This window comes from Rhinoderma darwinii, chromosome 5 (assembly GCF_050947455.1).
Source record: "Rhinoderma darwinii isolate aRhiDar2 chromosome 5, aRhiDar2.hap1, whole genome shotgun sequence".
In the NCBI taxonomy this organism is placed as follows: domain Eukaryota; kingdom Metazoa; phylum Chordata; class Amphibia; order Anura; family Rhinodermatidae; genus Rhinoderma; species Rhinoderma darwinii.
Genome location: NC_134691.1, coordinates 321,675,842 through 321,697,183, shown reverse-complemented (window position 1 = coordinate 321,697,183; position 21,342 = coordinate 321,675,842). Strand labels below are relative to the sequence as shown.

The following is a 21,342-nucleotide window of genomic DNA, read 5'->3' as shown; positions in this document are numbered from 1 at the left end:
GCTGCTGTTTCTGACAGCATGCTATCACAGCATAATGGGCCGGGACCATTTACTATGGTCCCGCCTCGCCGATCGCCGCTATTGGCTAGTCAGTGAGTAACTAGCCAATAGCAGCGATCATTCTCGTCACTTCCTCTCTCTGACCTCACATCCTGCTGCAACCGCCCTGAACGCCCTGTTGGAGTTAGCGAGGCGTTGAGATCGGTTGTGAGCAGAGAGTCAGAGAGAAAAGAAGTGAAAAAAAGTGAAAAAAAGTTTCTAAAACAACGTTTTTTTTGCTTCCCACCACCCCATCCACTACCCACTCCTGTTCCCTTCCTCTTTGAGTTCTACCCACGTTTTTTGGTCAGTGATCTCCTATCACTGACCACTTTTCAGTCTTCAGGACCACATTTCTTGGTCCCTGGGGATTTTTTTTTCATTTTTTTCTATATAAAACATAAAACAAAAAAAAAAATATAAAAAGAAAAAAAAGAAACAAAAAAAAATAGTTAGTTTAGCCAATTTTGAAAATTTAACTGGTTAGTTTAGTATTAGCCCCTTCCCGCTCCTTGACGTACTATTACGTCATGGCAGCTCTATCGTTCGCGCTCCATGCCGTAATAGTACGTCTTGCAGTTAGAACAGCGGTGCGCGCGCCCGGCGCGTTCATGCGCTGTGATAGCTGCTGTTTCTGACAGCAGGCTATCACGGCATAATGGGACGGGACCATTTACTATGGTCCCGCCTCGCCGATCGCCGCTATTGGGTAGTCAGTGAGTAACTAGCCAATAGCAGCGATCGGTCTCATTCAGCACAGCAGTGCTCGAGCCCGGCGTTCCTGAGCTGTGATAGCTGCTGTTTCTGACAGCATGCTATCACAGCATAATGGGCCGGGACCATTTACTATGGTCCCGCCTCGCCGATCGCCGCTATTGGCTAGTCAGTGAGTAACTAGCCAATAGCAGCGATCGGTCTCATTCAGCACAGCAGTGCTCGAGCCCGGCGTTCCTGAGCTGTGATAGCTGCTGTTTCTGACAGCATGCTATCACAGCATAATGGGCCGGGACCATTTACTATGGTCCCGCCTCGCCGATCGCCGCTATTGGCTAGTCAGTGAGTAACTAGCCAATAGCAGCGATCATTCTCGTCACTTCCTCTCTCTGACCTCACATCCTGCTGCAACCGCCCTGAACGCCCTGTTGGAGTTAGCGAGGCGTTGAGATCGGTTGTGAGCAGAGAGTCAGAGAGAAAAGAAGTGAAAAAAAGTGAAAAAAAGTTTCTAAAACAACGTTTTTTTTGCTTCCCACCACCCCATTCACTACCCACTCCTGTTCCCTTCCTCTTTGAGTTCTACCCACGTTTTTTGGTCAGTGATCTCCTATCACTGACCACTTTTCAGTCTTCAGGACCACATTTCTTGGTCCCTGGGGATTTTTTTTTCATTTTTTTCTATATAAAACATAAAACAAAAAAAAAATATAAAAAGAAAAAAAAGAAACAAAAAAAAATAGTTAGTTTAGCCAATTTTGAAAATTTAACTGGTTAGTTTAGTATTAGGGTTAGTTAGTGTCAGGGAACCGTCAAAAAGCGTAGTTAGGTATAGTGTCAGGGAATTTAGCGTCAGGAATCGGTCACCGTAGATAGGCTTAGCGTTAGGGATCCATCACCGTAGTTAGGTTTAGCGTCAGGGAAGCTCGGAATAATTAGATAGGTTTAGTGTCAGGCACCCGTCACCGTAGTTAGGTTTAGTGTCAGGGAAGCTTGAAATAATCTAGATAGGTTTAGTGTCAGGGAATCGTCGCCGTAGTTAGGTTTAGCGTTAGGGAAGTCCACATAAAATTTAGTTAGGTTTAGTGTTAGGAACCCTCGCCCTAGTTAGCTTTAGTGTCAGGGAAGTCCACTTGCTCTCTAAAAACAAAACACACATTTGTGCTAGTTGTGCTATCCTATTGCTCCCAGTTAGGGATTTATTTTTTTGCAGTATATAAATTTTGTCTTCGCACAACAAGCATGTCCCAACGGACATTTACTGCTGAAGAGGCGTATGCATTTCTGGCCTCCGACACAGACTCGTCGGATGGCGATACAGTATTTTATTTGTCTACCTCCTCATCCAGCGATGAAGAGGAGGGACCCCCTAGGAGACGCCCCAGGACCACCACCATAGTAGAAATCCCTGAGAGAAGTGACCCCACAACAAGTGATACCCCTGAGCGAAGTGACCCCATTTGGACACCCACACCAGACCATTATGAACCCCAAATCCCTGAGTACACGGGCAGCCCAGGCATCAAATTTAACACGGCAGGGTTCAGTGAGATGGACTTTTTCAAGTTCTTCTTCACTGATAACTTTATAGAGCTAATGGTCACCCAGACTAATTTATATGCCCAACAGTATATCACCAAGAACCCCAACTCATTTTATGCCCAATCCCAGAGGTGGACTCCTGTAAACGCAGCAGAGTTGGGCAAGTTCTGGGGACTGCTCTTGAACATGGGGCTTCTAAAAAAGCCATCCATTAGGACCTACTGGAGCACGGACATCCTATACCACACCCCGATGTACCGTATGGCCATGTCCAGGATGCGTTATGAGGCAATACTTCGCTTCCTACATTATGCCGATAATGAGCAGTGCCCACCCCGAGATGACCCCAGTTTTGACCGTTTATATAAACTGAGACCCCTATTAGACCATTTCAGTGCCCGGTTTGCCCAAGCATACACCCCCGAGAAGTGTATTTCCATTGATGAGTCCCTGGTACATTTTAAAGGGAGGCTTCAATTCCGCCAATACCTGCCAAGTAAGAGGGCAAGGTATGGCGTGAAGTTGTATAAGCTGTGCGAGAGTGCATCAGGGTATACATATAAATTCAGGATATATGAAGGGAAGGACAGCAGTATTCAGCCCCCAGAATGCCCCCCCTTACTGGGAATTAACGCAAAAATTGTGTGGGATTTGGTGCACCCACTGCTGGACCAGGGTTACCACCTCTACCTGGATAATTTTTATACCAGCGTCCCGCTCTTCAAGTGCCTCGCTTCCAGAAGGACTGCGGCATGCGGCACTGCTAGAAAAAATCTTAGAGGCCTCCCTAAAACACTGCTTGGGCAAACACTCAGAAGGGGTGAGAGCAGGGCACATTCTAGTAGCAACATATTGTGTGTCAAGTACAAGGACAAGAGAGATGTCCTTGTATTGACAACAATACATGGCCACACCAGTACCCATGTACCTGTACGAGGTACCAGTACAGAGACCCCCAAACCAGATTGCATCCTGGACTACAATAGGTACATGGGAGGGGTGGACTTGTCAGATCAAGTCCTGAAGCCCTACAGCGCTACGCGGAAATCGAGGGTGTGGTATAAGAAGCTGGCCGTGCACATCATACAGATGGCATTGTACAATGCGTACGTGCTACGTCGATGTGCAGGCCAGAGGGGAACTTTCCTGGAATTTCAAGAGGTGGTTATAAAGAACCTAATTTTTGGCGACCAGGAAGGAGGGGCACCCAGTACTTCTGGAAGCGAGGCCACACGCATCGTACCAGGGCAACACTTTCCAGGAGAAGTTCCCCAAACTGGCAAGAAGGGAAAAAGTCAAAAGAGGTGCAAAGTGTGCTATAAGAGGGGGATAAGGAAGGACACAACATACCAATGCGACACGTGTCCCGAAAAACCAGGGCTCTGTATGAAAGATTGTTTTAAAATTTACCATACATCCCTTGATTTTTAATTTACCCTGATGCACTCCGCACAGCTTATCCCCCTCATCTTTCCCTTTTGAGCCCTGCCATGTGCCCAAGCAGCAAATAACAGCCACATGTAGGGTATTGCCGTACCCGGGAGAACCCACATTACAATTTATGGGGTGTATGTCTCCGGTGGCACATGCTGGGCACAATATATCGGACACTGAAATGGCATATATGTATAGGAAATTGCAAATCTCACTTTGCACCATCTACTGCGCATTACCTTTTACACAATAACTGTTGGGTCAAAATGCTCACTACACTCTAGATGAATGTCTTAAGGGGTGTAGTTTTTAAAATGGGGTCACTTCTCGGGGGTTTCAACTGTACTGGTACCTCAGGGGTTCTGCCTACATGACTTAGCACCAGAAAAGCTCCAGTAGGCTAAATGGTGGTCCTTCCCTTCTGAGCCCTGTCGTGTGCCCAGGCAGCTAATAACAGCCACATGTAGGGTATTGCCGTACCCGGGAGAACCCACATTACAATTTATGGGGTGTATGTCTCCAGTGGCACATGCTGGGCACAATATATCAGACACTGAAATGGCATATATGCATAGGAAATTGCAAATCTCACTTTGCACCATCTGCTGCGCATTACCTTTTACACAATAACTGTGGGGTCAAAATGCTCACTACACCACTAGATGAATGTCTTAAGGGGTGTAGTTTTTAAAATGGGGTCACTTCTCGGGGGTTTCAACTGTACTGGTACCTCAGGGGTTCTGCCTACATGACTTAGCACCAGAAAAGCTCCAGTAGGCTAAATGGTGGTCCTTCCCTTCTGAGCCCTGTCGTGTGCCCAGGCAGCTAATAACAGCCACATGTAGGGTATTGCCGTACCCGGGAGAACCCACATTACAATTTATGGGGTGTATGTCTCCAGTGGCACATGCTGGGCACAATATATCAGACACTGAAATGGCATATATGCATAGGAAATTGCAAATCTCACTTTGCACCATCTGCTGCGCATTACCTTTTACACAATAACTGTGGGGTCAAAATGCTCACTACACCACTAGATGAATGTCTTAAGGGGTGTAGTTTTTAAAATGGGGTCACTTCTCGGGAGTTTCAACTGTACTGGTACCTCAGGGGTTCTGCCTACATGACTTAGCACCAGAAAAGCTCCAGTAGGCTAAATGGTGGTCCTTCCCTTCTGAGCCCTGTCGTGTGCCCAGGCAGCTAATAACAGCCACATGTAGGGTATTGCCGTACCCGGGAGAACCCACATTACAATTTATGGGGTGTATGTCTCCAGTGGCACATGCTGGGCACAATATATCAGACACTGAAATGGCATATATGCATAGGAAATTGCAAATCTCACTTTGCACCATCTGCTGCGCATTACCTTTTACACAATAACTGTGGGGTCAAAATGCTCACTACACCACTAGATGAATGTCTTAAGGGGTGTAGTTTTTAAAATGGGGTCACTTCTCGGGGGTTTCAACTGTACTGGTACCTCAGGGGTTCTGCCTACATGACTTAGCACCAGAAAAGCTCCAGTAGGCTAAATGGTGGTCCTTCCCTTCTGAGCCCTGTCGTGTGCCCAGGCAGCTAATAACAGCCACATGTAGGGTATTGCCGTACCCGGGAGAACCCACATTACAATTTATGGGGTGTATGTCTACAGTGGCACATGCTGGGCACAATATATCAGACACTGAAATGGCATATATGCATAGGAAATTGCAAATCTCACTTTGCACCATCTGCTGCGCATTACCTTTTACACAATAACTGTGGGGTCAAAATGCTCACTACACCACTAGATGAATGTCTTAAGGGGTGTAGTTTTTAAAATGGGGTCACTTCTCGGGGGTTTCAACTGTACTGGTACCTCAGGGGTTCTGCCTACATGACTTAGCACCAGAAAAGCTCCAGTAGGCTAAATGGTGGTCCTTCCCTTCTGAGCCCTGTCGTGTGCCCAGGCAGCTAATAACAGCCACATGTAGGGTATTGCCGTACCCGGGAGAACCCACATTACAATTTATGGGGTGTATGTCTCCAGTGGCACATGCTGGGCACAATATATCAGACACTGAAATGGCATATATGCATAGGAAATTGCAAATCTCACTTTGCACCATCTGCTGCGCATTACCTTTTACACAATAACTGTGGGGTCAAAATGCTCACTACACCACTAGATGAATGTCTTAAGGGGTGTAGTTTTTAAAATGGGGTCACTTCTCGGGGGTTTCAACTGTACTGGTACCTCAGGGGTTCTGCCTACATGACTTAGCACCAGAAAAGCTCCAGTAGGCTAAATGGTGGTCCTTCCCTTCTGAGCCCTGTCGTGTGCCCAGGCAGCTAATAACAGCCACATGTAGGGTATTGCCGTACCCGGGAGAACCCACATTACAATTTATGGGGTGTATGTCTCCAGTGGCACATGCTGGGCACAATATATCAGACACTGAAATGGCATATATGCATAGGAAATTGCAAATCTCACTTTGCACCATCTGCTGCGCATTACCTTTTACACAATAACTGTGGGGTCAAAATGCTCACTACACCACTAGATGAATGTCTTAAGGGGTGTAGTTTTTAAAATGGGGTCACTTCTCGGGGGTTTTAACTGTACTGGTACCTCAGGGGCTTCTGCATACATGACTTAGCACAAGAAAAGCTCCAGTAGGCCAAATGGTGGTCCTTTCCTTCTGAGTCCTGCCATGGGCCCAAACATCAGTTTATCACCACAAATGGGGTATTGCCGCACTCAGGACAAATTGGGCAACAAAATGGGGTGTTTTATTCCTTGTGAAAATAAGAAATTTTGAACAAAAATTACATCTTAATGGAAAAAAATATCATTTTTTTAATTCACAGCCCAATTCAAATAGGTGCTGTGAAAAAACGGTGTGGTCAAAATGATAACAACAACCATAAATGAATTCCTTGAGGGGTCTAGTTTCCAAAATGGGGTCACTTCTGGTGGGTTTCCATTGCTTTCATACCTCAACACCTCTTCAAACCTGGCATGCTGCCTAAAATATATTCTAATAAAAAAGAGGCCTCAAAATGCACTAGGTGCTCCTTTGTTTCTGAGGCTTGTGTTTTATTCCACGAGCGCACTAGAGCCACATGTGGGACATTTCTAAAAACTGCAGAATCTGGACAATACATATTTAGTAGTATTTCTCTGGTAAAATCTTCTGTGTTACAGAAAAAAATGGAATAATATTGAAATTCAGCAAGAAAAATGAAATTTGCAAATTTCACCTCCACATTGCTTTAATTCCTGTGAAATGCCTGAAGGGTTAAAAAACTTTCTAAATGCTGTTTTGAATACTTTGAGGGGTCTAGTTTTTAAAATGGGGTGTTTTATGGGGGTTTCTAATACATAGGCCCCTCAAAGCCACTTCAGAACTCAAGAGGTACCTTAAAAAAAAGGCTTTTGAAATTTTCTTAAAAATATGAGAAATTGCTGTTTATGTTCTAAGCCTTGTAACGTCCAAGAAAAATAAAAGAATGTTAAAAAAACGATGCCAATCTAAAGTAGACATATGGGAAATGTGAACTAGTAACTATTTTGGGTGGTATAACCGTCTGTTTTACAAGCAGATGCATTTAAATTCTGAAAAATGCAATTTTTTCAAAATTTTCTCTAAATTTTGCAATTTTTCACCAATAAACACTGAATATATCGACCAAATTTTACCACGAACATGAATCCCAAAGTGTCACGAGAAAACAATCTCAGAATCGCTTGGATAGGTTTAAGCATTCCGACGTTATTACCACATAAAGTGAAATATGTCAGATTTGAAAAATGGGCTCTGAGCCTTAAGGCCCAAACTAGGCTGCGTCCTTAAGGGGTTAAAGGGTTAAAGGGGTTGCCTGTGATTTAAAAACGGTCTGCGTTTTATTTTCAAGAAACAGCTCCACTCTTGTTAATAAGCTGCATATGGTATTGGAGCTCATCTCTGATCAAGTAAATGAAATTAAGCTGCAATACCAGACATAGCCCATGGACAAGAGTGGCGCTGTTTCTGGAAAAAAAATACTTTTTTTTTTCTAATCCCGCATAACCGTTGTGGTAGCTCTACGAAATAAAATATCATATGATTTGTATTTTTATGCGATATGTTGGCTTTTTATGACATAGCTGCTGACTTCATGGAGTATGATCTAGAGCGTGAAGTTCAGGTTTAATATATTATAGGACAAGCCATAAATATAAAGATATCTATATGCTTTGGAAACATACACCTTTAATGGAAGTAGTGCATTATCAAATATAACCTTCAAATAATTGGTTCAAAACGTTAAGCTCTAGCAGTCATGAGTAATAAAGTTCATTATTTTTCTGGAAGATAGGTTTTTTTTTTCCTGTGCTTCAGAAACTCATTAACCGTTTTCATCTTTTTGCAAAAAAAAAAAAAAATTAAATTAAAAAGGCTACAGCTACATTTCCCACTTTTTGTATAATTTTTCACATGTCTAATTACCAGACTTTGTTCAGATGGTTTGAAGAATGTATTGCGCCCGCAATTATTACATACCAGAAGCAATGTGATTATTACTTTAGATTAACATTTAGGTTATGCATAATTCATAACTTTGGACCTTTTGTAAAGACTGGGATTTTCTAAAAATTATACTGAAATATTAACTTTTTTTTTACAGTGGTTATAGCTTCCACCAGTTTAGCTTCCATGTTGTCTGTATTAGGGCATGACCACACATGGCGGAATTCCTCCGCAACTGTCCGCATCAATGCCGCACAGAATCTGCGTTGCAGATTCTGCAGCGGATCTGCACAAAATGTGCAGAAAATTGATGCGGACTGGCCGCTGCGGACTGCAGGAAAAGTGCTTCTCTTCTCCCTATTCAGTGCAGGATAGAGAGAAGGGACAGCACTTTCCCTAGTGAAAGTCAAAGAAATTCATACTTACCGCCCGTTGTCTTGGTGACGCGTCCCTCTTTCGGCATCCGGCCCGACCTCCCTGGATGACGCTCCAGTCCATGTGACCGCTGCAGCCTGTGCTTGGCCTGTGATTGGCTGCAGCCGTCACTTACACTGAAACGTCATCCTGGGAGGCCGGACTGGAGACAGAAACAGGGAGTTCTCGGTAAGTACGAACTTCATTTTTTTTTACAGATACATGTATATTGGGATCGGTAGTCACTGTCCCGGGTGCAGAAACAGTTACTGCCGATCGCTTAACTCTTTCAGCACCCTGGACAGTGACTATTTACAGACGTCTCCTAGCAACGCTCCCGTCATTACGGGAGCCCCATTGACTTCCTCAGTCTGGCTGTAGACCTAGAAATACATAGGTCCAGCCAGAATGAAGAAATGTCAAGTAAAAAAAGCAAGACGCATCCGCAGCACACATGACATGTGCATGACAGCTGCGGACTTCATTGCGGAACTTTGAATCTCCATTGAAGTCAATGGAGAAATTCCGCCATGAGTCCGCCACTGCTCCGCAACAGACAGAGCATGCTGCGGACACCAAATTCCGCTCCGCAGCCTATGCTCCGCAGCGGAATTGTACGCATCGTGTAAACGAACACTGCTAAATTAAAGTGAAAGTCAATGTAGAAACGGCTCCGCTGCGGATTAACGCTGCGGAGTGTCCGCAGCGGAATTTAAGTGCAATTCCGCCATGTGTGAACCCGCCCTTAGGGCTGATTCAGACGTGCGTGACGTTTTGCGCACGCAAAACACGCGGCGTTTTGCCTGCGCAAAAGCCACTTGCCTGCTCCGTGAGGCAGCATCATATGATGCGCGGCTGCGTGCTTTTCACGCAGCCGCCATCATTATGACACGCCATTTGGATGTTTGTAAACAGAAAAGCACGTGGTGCTTTTCTGTTTACATTCATCCTTTTGACAGCTGGTGCGCGAAACAGGCAGTTCGTACGGAAGTGCTTCCGTGCGACCTGCGTGGTTTTCACGCACCCATTGACTTCAATGGGTGCGTGATGCGCGAAATATGCGGAGATATTGACCATGTCGAGCTTTTTGCGAAGCGGACAAACGCTGCGCAAAAAGCACGGACTGTCTGTACTGCCCCATAGACTTGTATTGGTCTGTGCGTGGCGCGTGAAAACCACGCGGCCCGCACGGACGCAATACACGTTCGTGTGAATCCACCCTAAATGGCATGTTACTATTGTAGTGTGATCCTGATTTCTCCATGTTTTATGTTTATTGTGTCCACCTCTTAACACCATGTCTTTTTTGTGTCCAACATTTTGTGCTTATTCATTTCTTAAAGGGGTTGTTCGAGACTTAAAAAAAACAATACTAAGAGTAGGAAAGTGACTAAAAAATAAAAATTTCCACCTGTTATATCACCCACCGGTCCCCGAAGTTCTTTGTTGACTTGTTATGCAGTAATAACGTGCCTTTCATGCACATGACCACTGCAGCCAATCACTAGCTTCAGTGCTGAAGTGCCGCAAGGAAGTCAACAAAGACTGGCGGGGACCACCTGGGCATGGAACTGGTGAGTATTTTTTTTTTATCCACCTTCCTACTCTAAGGGTGCATTCACATATAATCAGTTGCCTCAGCATCAGTTTTTTTTGTCTCTCAAGTGATTAGAACTGATGCAAAAACGGATGAAAAAATGTATCAGTTGCCATCAGGCTTTTTCACAATTTTTACTACAGAACCATCAGTTGTCATCAGTTGTCGTTAGTTTTCATTCGCTTTTAACATCTGTTTTTACCATAGTAGTCCACCAAACTGGTGGACTAGGGCCTGAAAATGTTCCAATTTTATCAAAGTGGTGCATAGCTTGTGATAGATTGGATACATGATAGATTAGATACATGTTGTGTACCATGTCAGGGCTCTCCTTCTCTGCTCCGCCCTCGGCACTACACTGAAGTCTAAACCACACATTGTAATGTCACGTGTGTCATATTCAGTGCAGCGCAATGCAAGGCCGGCGCCGAGTGGGAGAACCCAGATATTCGAAGCAGCCTTGTGATCCTGCAAAGACGCGAAACACTAGCCCTAACTTCAGGGAGAAGCTAGTTTTTGCTGCTTTTACAGCTACCCAATCCCACCCCGCATCACCTATCCGCCCCACACCACGCTGGGATTGCTGTTGTTTCTATTCACACGACAGGGTCCGGGTGTCGGCCGTTAAATACGTTTTGCATCTGTTTTGCTTCTGTTTGTTATCCGTTCTGTGTCCGTGTTTCCATTTTTAATTTTTAAAACCAGATGAATTTTATGCGTAGATAATGCCACAGTGCTCTCTGTAGATAGTGCCACGCTGCTCTCTGTATATAGTGCCATACACCCCCTGTAGATAATGCCACATTGCTCTCTGTAGATAGTGCCACACTGCTCTCTGTATATATTGCCACACACCCCCTGTATATAATGTCACAGTGCTCTCTTTAGATGGAGCCACACTGCTCTCTGTATATATTGCCACACACCCGCTTGTAGATAATGCCACAGTTCCCCCCTGTAGATAGCTCCACACAGCCCTCTGTAGATAGTGCAACACAGCGCCCCCCCTTGTAGATAGCGCCACTAGCGCTACTGCCTTCCACTGTTGATAGTGCCACTGTAGCTCCCTCTAGCAGCGGAATTCCTGGCCAGAGCACTGCCGACTGTGTGTCAGGAGGAGCCCCTAATTACACAGTTCATATATGGACAGTGATGTCACCAGTTACCTCTAGAAGTAGAATCTCCGGCCAGAGTGTTGCCGACGCTCGGCTGGCAGGGGATTCTGATCCAGGAGTAGCCCCTGATGTCACTGATCATATATGGACTGTGGCATCCCCGGCTACAGCATTGGCAATGCTCTGGCCGGGGATTCCGCTGCTAGAGGAAGCTACAGTGGTGCTATCTACAGGGGTGGTAGCGCTATATACAGGGGGCGGCACTATCTACAACCCTGTAGATAGCGTCACCCCCTGTATATAGCGCTACCATCATGGGTGGCACTAAATTCCGCACCTGCTCACTGGCCAGAGCATCGGCAATGCTCTGGCTGGGGATTCCCACGCCGGTGCTGCCGGAAGGTGGATGCCGCCGCACCCGGCTACAATGAATTAAGATAGGATATGGCGCTGGACATCCCTGGGAGCTGGACCCAAAAATGCTGCAGGTAAAGTTTTTTGGATACGGCTACTGCACAGGTCCAGTGCCTGAAAGGACAACGGATATATGTGAACGGCCCCTTAATCCTTATTTTGAGTCCTGGACAACCCCTTTAATATATCTTAATAGTGGTCAATGTTACAAAAGACGTTGCTGTAGGCGAAGGACCTGCATCGCTGTCGTCGAAAGACTGTGGGCGGTCGTTAAGGAGTTAAGTGTAAGAAGAACAGTTTAAGAAAACAGGCTCCCGATGTGTAGGTTAAACATAGTCTGTGACTGATGCCTAACAGTGGCATCCGTCACCCATAGACTATTAGGGGATATGTTAAACATACACATCATGAACTCTTCTGACCCATTTTCATAACATGTATGTTAATTGGATGCCATTATACTCTATGGGTGACAGGTGCCACTAGTAGGCATTTTGTCACAGGCATCTGTCACCCATAGTAATGGCATCCGTTTAATATATACGTCATGAAAAGCCAGGACATTTAAGAACACTTATTTGGCCTTTGTCGGGCGAATAAAACCTTATGGATAGGTTTAGCGGTGATGTGAACAGGACCTTAGCTGAGCTTCTATACTATAGTGCGACAGATTTGTACAGACATTTAGATAGCAAAGAACGTTTGGCCATTTTAGCTCTGAAGCCTGCAAAATGATGAATTCAGCTCTGGACTATTATCTATGATTTAACTCAGGATTAAGTAATGAAATAATTTTACAGTTACACAGTTTATATAGAGAAAATGTACATAAATAGTTGTGTAACATGATGTTTAAAGTTAAGCCTACACCATTTTTTTCTGAAATTTATGAGGGATTTGGAGCAAATAATTCATGTTAGTGGAGTCTAGCACCTGCTTTATATTCACTTTTCGTGTATAATCTATTGTGCCGTATGTCACTATCTGCGTCTCCTCACTTTTAAACCTGTAATAATAACAACAGTATTTTACATTCGGAATTTGTTTAGGAAAATATAATTTCTGCTATCACGACGTCTGACTCCAGGCAGGTTATTATATTTGTATATTCAGGTATTATTATTTATATTGAAGCGTGTTTGTCGCAGCTGGGTACAGAATACCGGGGATCTATTCTTACAAGATAACTCAGTCATTCAGACATTTTACACGTCAGTTCTGCAATTTCCAATATTGCTTTGTAAATGTTTCTATTGATCTCAATCTGGGTAACAGCATTTAATTTTGTTATAACTAGTACAGACAGGAAAGATACTTTCCAAATTGCACTTATTCTTTTCTTCTATTCAGTGTAGAGCCTCAACCTAATTTAATGTTGTCTGGTACAAGTAAAGCTTGACAAGCTCATAAAATGTATTGAATGTCTAAAGGCCCTATTACACCGGACAATTTTGGCGGGTGCACGGAGCGCCGATCAACGAGACAGCTCGTTGATCGGCGCTTGTTTGCTCCTGTCACAAGGAGCTATGGATGGGGACGAGCAGTCGTTACTCCGATCGCTCAACCCCATACATTATTATCATGTCGGCAGCGCGTCTCCCTGTTTACACAGGGAGATGTTCTGCCGACAACGATGATATTTTACTTTAAAACTATACGATCAGCAGATAAACGTTTGCTCGTTCATCTGCTGGTCGCTGCCCTGTTTACACAGGGCAATTATGGCCAACGAGCATTCTATGGACGATCGTTTGCCCAATAATTGCCCAGTGTGAAACCCCCTTAAGCCTACACTTCCAATGATAAGCTGCAAGTACTCCTTAACCAAGTTATAGTGTCATTTAGATTTCCTATATCTTATCAATGCAATGATCTACATATGGCCTGTGTTTTTATAACTAGAAGGGGGCGAAGAGGTTGTTTTGGGACCCACAATAAGTTTGACCCTAGGTGACATGGATGCTCATTGGAACCCGGTACGCAGTCTATTCACTAATAGGCCTGAAAGGTATTCTAAGAGAATGGCTCTTGGGGTCTATGTCCCTCCTACGACATGGCCATTACAGTAGAATTGTGTCTTTTAATCAAAGACGCTCTCTTTCGAGTGAGTGGACAGGCACTGCTTTGCCCATAAACTCGTCCTGATATTACTGTACGTCATGATGGGGTAAAGGTCCTATTACACGGGACAATGATCGGGAAAACAAGCATTCGAATGCTCATTCCCTATCATTGCCCATTGTAAACAGGGCAACAATCAGCCAATGAGATCTGTTAATTTATAAGGCTGGACATTAAAATGTTCGCTAGTCGGTAGCGCATCTCCCTGTGTAAATAGGGAGATGTGCTGCCGACATGATGGAAATGTATGGGGACCAACGATCGTAGCAACGATCACTAGTTCCCATACACAACCAATCATTGCTCCATGTGAAAGGAGCAAACGAGCGCCGATCAACAAGCTCTCTCATCTGTCGGCACTCGTTATATCGGGCCGGCTAATAAGACCCTAAGACACTGCAAAACCTGAATAGTTACGTTATTTTGCCTTGCTGGGAGATGTCCTGTCAACAACGATGATATTTTATTTTAAAACTATACGATCAGCAGATAAACGTTTGCTCGTTCATCTGCTGATCGCTGCCCTGTTTACACAGGGCAATTATGGCCAACGAGCATTCTATGGACGATCGTTTGCCCGATAATTGCCCAGTGTGAAACCCCCTTAAGCCTACACTTCCAATGATAAGCTGCAAGTACTCCTTAACCAAGTTATAGTGTCATTTAGATTTCCTATATCTTATCAATGCAATGATCTACATATGGCCTGTGTTTTTATAACTAGAAGGGGGCGAGGAGGTTGTTTTGGGACCCACAATAAGTTTGACCCTAGGTGACATGGATGCTCATTGGAACCCGGTACGCAGTCTATTCACTAATAGGCCTGAAAGGTATTCTAAGAGAATGGCTCTTGGGGTCTATGTCCCTCCTACGACATGGCCATTACAGTAGAATTGTGTCTTTCAATCAAAGACGCTCTCTTTCGAGTGAGTGGACAGACACTGCTTTGCCCATAAACTCGTCCTGATATTACTGTATGTCATGATGGGGTAAAGGTCCTATTACACGGGACAATGATCGGGAAAACAAGCATTCAAATGCTCATTCCCTATCATTGCCCATTGTAAACAGGGCAACAATCAGCCAATGAGATATGTTAATTTTATAAGGCTGGACATTAAAATGTTCGCTAGTCGGTAGCGCATCTCCCAGTGTAAATAGGGAGATGTGCTGCCGACATGATGAAAATGTATGGGGACCAACGATCGTAGCGACGATCACTAGTTCCCATACATAACCAATCATTGCTCCTTGTGAAAGGAGCAAACGAGCGCCGATCAACAAGCTCTCTCATCTATCGGCACTCATTATATCGGGCCATCTAATAAGACCCTAAGACACTGCAAAACCTGAATAGTTACGTTATTTTACCTTGCTGGGCCTTAAAGGGATTGTCTTATCAGGGCAACCTTTTTTCATGTGCTCTATTAAGGCAAGTCGGCATCATAGAATTATCTGGAAGTTTAGCCTTATCTGATTCAGATGTGTAGGCTGCAGAGGATCCTCGGGTGCAGGGGCGTAACTAAGAAAGACTGGGCCCCTTAGCAAACTTTTGACTGGGGTCCCCACTAGGTGCCACACGCAGCCCCCCTTATAGATAGTGCCCCCTGTAGATTGTGCTATACAGCCCCCCTGTAGACAGTGCCATACAGCCCCCCTGTATAGCATGTCACACCCCATTTGTAGATAGCGCCCCCACCTCCCCCTTGTAGATAGTGCCATACAGCCATCCTGTAGATATCGCCATAAAGCCCCCCTTGAGATAGCACCATACAGCTCCCCCTGTATATAGTGCCACACAGCTCACTCTCTTGTATATAGTGTCACACAGCCCCCCCTTAGTAGATAATGCCACACAGCCCACCCCTTAGTAGATAGTGCCACACACAGACCCCTGTAAATAGCGCCACAGCCCTCCCCTTCTAAATAGTGCCACACAGCCCCCCCTTAGTGTCACACAGCCCCCCTTGTATATAGTGCCACCCTGCTCCCCCACTTTATATAGTGCCACCCTTCTCCCCCCTTGTATACAGTGCCACCCTGCTCCCCCACTTGTATATAGTGCCACACAGCCCCCCCCCCCAAAAAAAAATATTGCACTTACCTTGCTCCATTCTTGCAACGGATGGAGCGCTGCACAGGCTCCGGTCAGCAGACCAGCGTGATGCAGTGTTGTCATCACGCCGGCCTGAGCAGGGAATCTTCCCAGCACCTTATAGGCTAGCATTTCAGCTGCCTGAGGCAAAAATTGAAATGGTGCCCCCCAGATTTAGATTGACAACCCCCTGGCTGTTCTACATCACTACCAGCCTCCTCAAACTCTTGCGGATTCGCCATTGCCTTGTACTCCCCTGGCATACGCGGTGTAGCGGTGAAGCTGGGTAGAATACACCTCGCTGCACGGTGTGTGCCCAAGTAGTACAAGGCAATGGCGCATCCGAGAAAGTTGTATCTGCCAGGGGGATTTCAATCAAACATGGAAAGGTGGGTTTGGAGGCAGGACTATGTGACTCTTCAGGATAGCGGCACCGCCCCATGACCCTTTAATGAGTAATTAGCATATAGTGTGCACCGTTTTAAAAGTTGATTTTATAGATTTTGCTGCATCTTAAAAAAAACATACATTTGGAAATATTGTCAGGTCATGTATTACCGCATAGTGGCGGTTCGAGGGGTTAAAACTACCAGACAAGTTCCCAATAAATATACAATGAATTGAAAATAATTACATCTGCCCTGCAATTTTGTTATTATAAATATATCCTATATTATTACAGCTCCAGAGCCATGCTCTGCCATATATACGACACGAGAGCCAAGCTCAATACATATATACAGCACCAGAACCAAGCTCAGTACATATATACAGCTCCAGAACCAAGCTCAGTACATACATACAGCACCAGAACAAGCTCAGTACATAAATACAGCACCAGAACCGAGCTCAGTACATATATACAACACCAGAACCAAGCTCAGTACATATATACAGCACCAGAACCAAGCTCAGTACATATATACATCCCCAGAACCAAGCACAGTACATATATACAGCACCAGAAACAAGCTCAGTACATATGTACAATACCAGAACAACGCTCAGTACATAAATACAGCACCAGAACCATGCTCAGTACATATATACATCACCAGAACCAAGCTCAGTATGTATATACAGCTCCAGAACCAACCTCAGTACATAAATACATCACTAGAACCAAGCTTAGTACATATATACAGCCCCAGAACCAAGCTCAGTATATAAGTACAGCACCAGAACAAAGCTCAGTACATAAATACAGCCCCAGAACCAAGCTCAGTACATATATACAGCACCAGCACAAATACAGCTCAATTTAGTTCAACCCTTGCCGTACATGTTTGTACGGCATAAAACTATAGCTCCCAGCATGGCCAGAACAATGGTAAGGATATCCTGGGAGTTGCTGTTTCACAAAAAATAAAATCATATAATAATCATACCACCCATCATCTCGCTGCAGATCATACATCGACTACATTACTGATTAGAGGCAGAATAAACATTTACATGAAGTGATTTGCCGGTGACGTCTCAGATTCTAGTTGTTCTTTTTCTCTTTTATTCTCCATCCGGTCCAGACCTCTATGATGACTTCTCCCGGCCACAGCCCATTTCTGCAGTTTTCCGCTCAGATGTCTTCAGCTTCTCACTTTTAAAACATTTCTGCACCTATAAACGAAGATACATTTCTCAACACCCCTAAATATAATAGCGCCATACACAGCACCTCTAATTATAATAGCGTCATACACTGTGTCCCTGATTATAATATTACCATACACTGTGTTCCCCCCCCCCCACACACACACACACACCGTGCCACCTGTACATAATGACTCCCATAGAGCCTCTGCAGATAGTGCCCTACATAGAAGCCCCTGTAAATACTGCCCCACATACAGCCCCTTGTAGATAGTGCCCACATATGCACTCCAGAGCTGCAAGGCAGTAGTGCTAACCACTGAGCCACAGTGCTGCTCTACATATAGCTCCCCCTATAGATATTGTTCCACATATAGCCCACCTCTGTAGATAGTGCATCACATATCGCTCTCCTGTATATAGTGTCCCACATATAGCCCACCCTTGTAGACAGTGCCCTACATATAGCCCGCCTGTAGATAGTGCCCCACAGGTAACCCACTCCCTGTATATAGTGTCCCACATGTAGCCCCCCCTGTAGATAGTGCCCTACAATTAGCTCCCCTACATATAGTGTTCAACATATAGCCCACCCCTGTAGACAGTGCCCTACGTATAGCTCCACCCTGTATATAGTGCTCCACATCCCCACATATAGACACCCCTCTGTAGATAGAGCCCCCCTGTAGATAATGCCACTCAGTTTTTTATTAGAAAAAACAACAACTTTACATACTCACATGATCCCGTTCCCGATCTGTCCAGTGGCAATGCAGACCTGTTCTCTTCTGAGCAGGTCTGCTGGGGCTGAACGATGCAAGCGGCGCGATGATGTCATTGCACCGCTAGCATCGTTTAAAGGCGCTGATTGGCAGGGCAGAATGACTTGCCCCCTCAATCAGCCCCTTTCAACAACGGAAAGGTGCTAATTGGCGGGACTAGTCATTTTGCCCCGCCAATCAGCGTCATTGTAAGGTGCTGAATGGTCGTGCCCGGCCATTCATCGCTGATGTAGGTACAATTAGTGCAAGAGGGGGTGGCGGCGGCTGGTTTCAGTGGTGCCACCGCCCCCTCAGAGAGGCAGCAGCATCCTATAATATTAATTTGTATCTACGTCCAGAGGACGCAGATACAAGTGAATGTGGCTGTCGCTAGCACCGGATTCTTTCTTAAATAAATGAGGAGTCATCTTTTTTTAACGTATCCACCATAGCATTCTTATAGGGAAGATGAAGACAGTAATCTGCGCTGTTAATTTTCTCTTTCCATTAGAACTGTCAAAATATATTGTATATACTGTAATTATTCCATTTGTGCTTCGTAGTAGCATACTGTATATGTTTCAGCATTATATTGTTCCCCGTGGAAGTCTTACCCACGTATAATGAAATGACTGGAAATACATTTACTGCTGATTAAATGTCTTATTCTTGTCTTGTAACTTCATATTTCCTTTTTTTACAGACGTGTCTTATTCAATTACTCCTATTGTGGCCAAAGCGGATAAAACTGTTTCTATGGATTTACACGTTCCCAGGCACAGATGGAGAAGACGTTCCGTGGATACAAACCGTCCGAGCTTAGGTCATGATTTTTCTGACGGCTTAGGTCTGCCAGACCTTTTTCTACATGACAATGGCACAGACATTGAGGTAAAACAAATTACAATTAAATACATTCTATGTTTGTCAATATATTGGTACCTATTGTCAGAAAATGTTATTTTTTTCAACCTATGTGTAAGGCTATGTTCACACGGAGTATTTTGGGGGAGGAATATCTGCCTCAAAGTTCCAAACGGAATTTTGAGGCAGATATTCCTCCCCCAAAATACTCCGTGTGAACAGCAATTATCGCGCCGTTTTTCGCCCGCGGCCATTGAGCGCCGCGGGCATAAAACAGCGAGATATACGCTTTCTCCTGCCTCCCATTGAAGTCAATGGGAGGTCGGAGGCGGAAGCGCCCGAAGATAGGGCATGTCGCTTCTTTTTCCCGCGAGGCAGTTTTACTGCTCGCGGGAAAAAGACGCCGACGCCTCCCATTGAAATCAATGGGAGGCGTTCTCGGGCCGTTTCTGCCGAGTTTTGCGACGCGGTTTCCGCGTCAAAAAACTCGGCAAAAGACCCCGTGTGAACATAGCCTAAGTTGGTGATTTAAAAGAAAATTGTATAAACAGACTTTAGGGTACATTAAAAATAGAAAATTTGACATCTTTACAGAGTTATCAGTGCTTTACGATATAGGTCTGTCCCTATGATAACACTTCCTGTTTGTGATCTAGCCCATTTCAGCCAGTGTTCTCATAGGGACACTGTGTATATACAGATAACCATACACATAAATGCTCACATTGTAAGGGCCTGTCCACATCACGTTTGGCTTTCCTGTTGGAACCTCCATTTGATTTATTTAATGTTTTCTAAAAAATACTGATCCATTGGTTTCAATGGGGCTTCCATCATGCCAAAATGTTTCCATTTCACTTGTTTCCGTCAGGTTCTGTTTTTTTTTTGTTTTTTTTGAAGGACAAACAAATGGAGACTGTTTAATTTTTTTAGACGGATCCATTTTTGTTTACAATAGAAGTCTATGGCAATAGGATGCTACAGGATAGGCTCTGTTAACATCTGCTCTCGCTTTTCCGTTTCAATGGGTTTGATCAGGTTTCCGGCATTTTGCTGGACAAAATAGTGCTGTCAGACTGTTCTGTCAGGAAAATATAACGATGCAGATGGGCACATCCATTTTTCTTAATTTATTTTTTAATAAACTTGCAATAACGAAACATCTTTGAAAAAATAAAAAGGATCAGTTTGGAAACAGATACAAAAATAATTCCTGTTGTTTCCTAGAAAAAAAAGAAAGTTTAAAAAAAAATAATATAACCCCACTGCGAAGTGTGACGTAACTGAATGTCATAGCCACCGAGGGGAGTATCAAGTGAGCCCACAAACTGAGCCCACTGCATACTCAGCAGGTGTCGGCTATATGTTACAGCTGACACCTCACTACTCCGATTTCAGGCTGTTTAACCACTAAGGCTGGATTCACACGCAGTGTTTTCAGGCATAATTCAGGCGTTTTACACCTCGAATTACGCCTGAAAAAACGCCCCTAATACACCTACAAACATCTGCCCATTGCTTTCAATGTTTTACGATGTTCTGTTCCCACGAGCCTTAATTTTACGGCGCGTAAAAAGACGCCCGCGAAAAAGAAGTGCATGTCACTTCTTCGGACATTTTTGGAGGAGTTTTTCATTGACTCCATTGAAAAACAGCTCCAATAAAGGCTGTAAAATATGCAGCGAAAAACGCGAGTTGCTACAAAAACTTCTGTAAATCAGGAGCTGTTTTCGCCTGAAAACAGCTCCGTATTTTCAGACGTTTTTGGTCACTAAGTGTGAACATACCCTAAGATGTCGCAGCATCTAAGTTATTAGAAAAAGGGGATGTCTCCCTCTGTCAGCCCATCGCAATTGTGAAGTAACCGTGGTTATCATGAAGGCCCCCAGGTCTGCCATCTTTCTGCTTCTATTAAGCCCTGCCAGTGAGTTTAACAGGAGTCAGTAAATAGCACAATACATAAAAGACTAATACATAAAAGACTAAAAGAATAAAAGTGAAAAAAAGTAAAACTTTTTAATAATGTACAAAAATATGAAAAGTGTAAACACCCTTTTCCCGTTTTTCCCGTAAAGCAATGTAAAAAATAAAAAAGCTAACAAATTGCCTTTACTTTAGAAGTGAGATTTATATTATTTTCTAT

At 44.3% G+C, this 21,342-nt stretch overlaps 1 protein-coding gene across 1 annotated transcript in view; it reads left to right on the top strand.

Moving 5' to 3' along the window:
• The window catches only part of PLXDC2 (plexin domain containing 2), a 419,557-nt gene that overhangs the window by 128,366 nt on the left and 269,849 nt on the right, over positions 1 to 21,342 (top strand). The window contains exon 2 of the mRNA XM_075827580.1: positions 19,039 to 19,226. Within this exon, the coding sequence (XP_075683695.1) occupies positions 19,039 to 19,226 (188 nt within the window). The remainder of the gene's footprint in view (positions 1 to 19,038; positions 19,227 to 21,342) is intronic.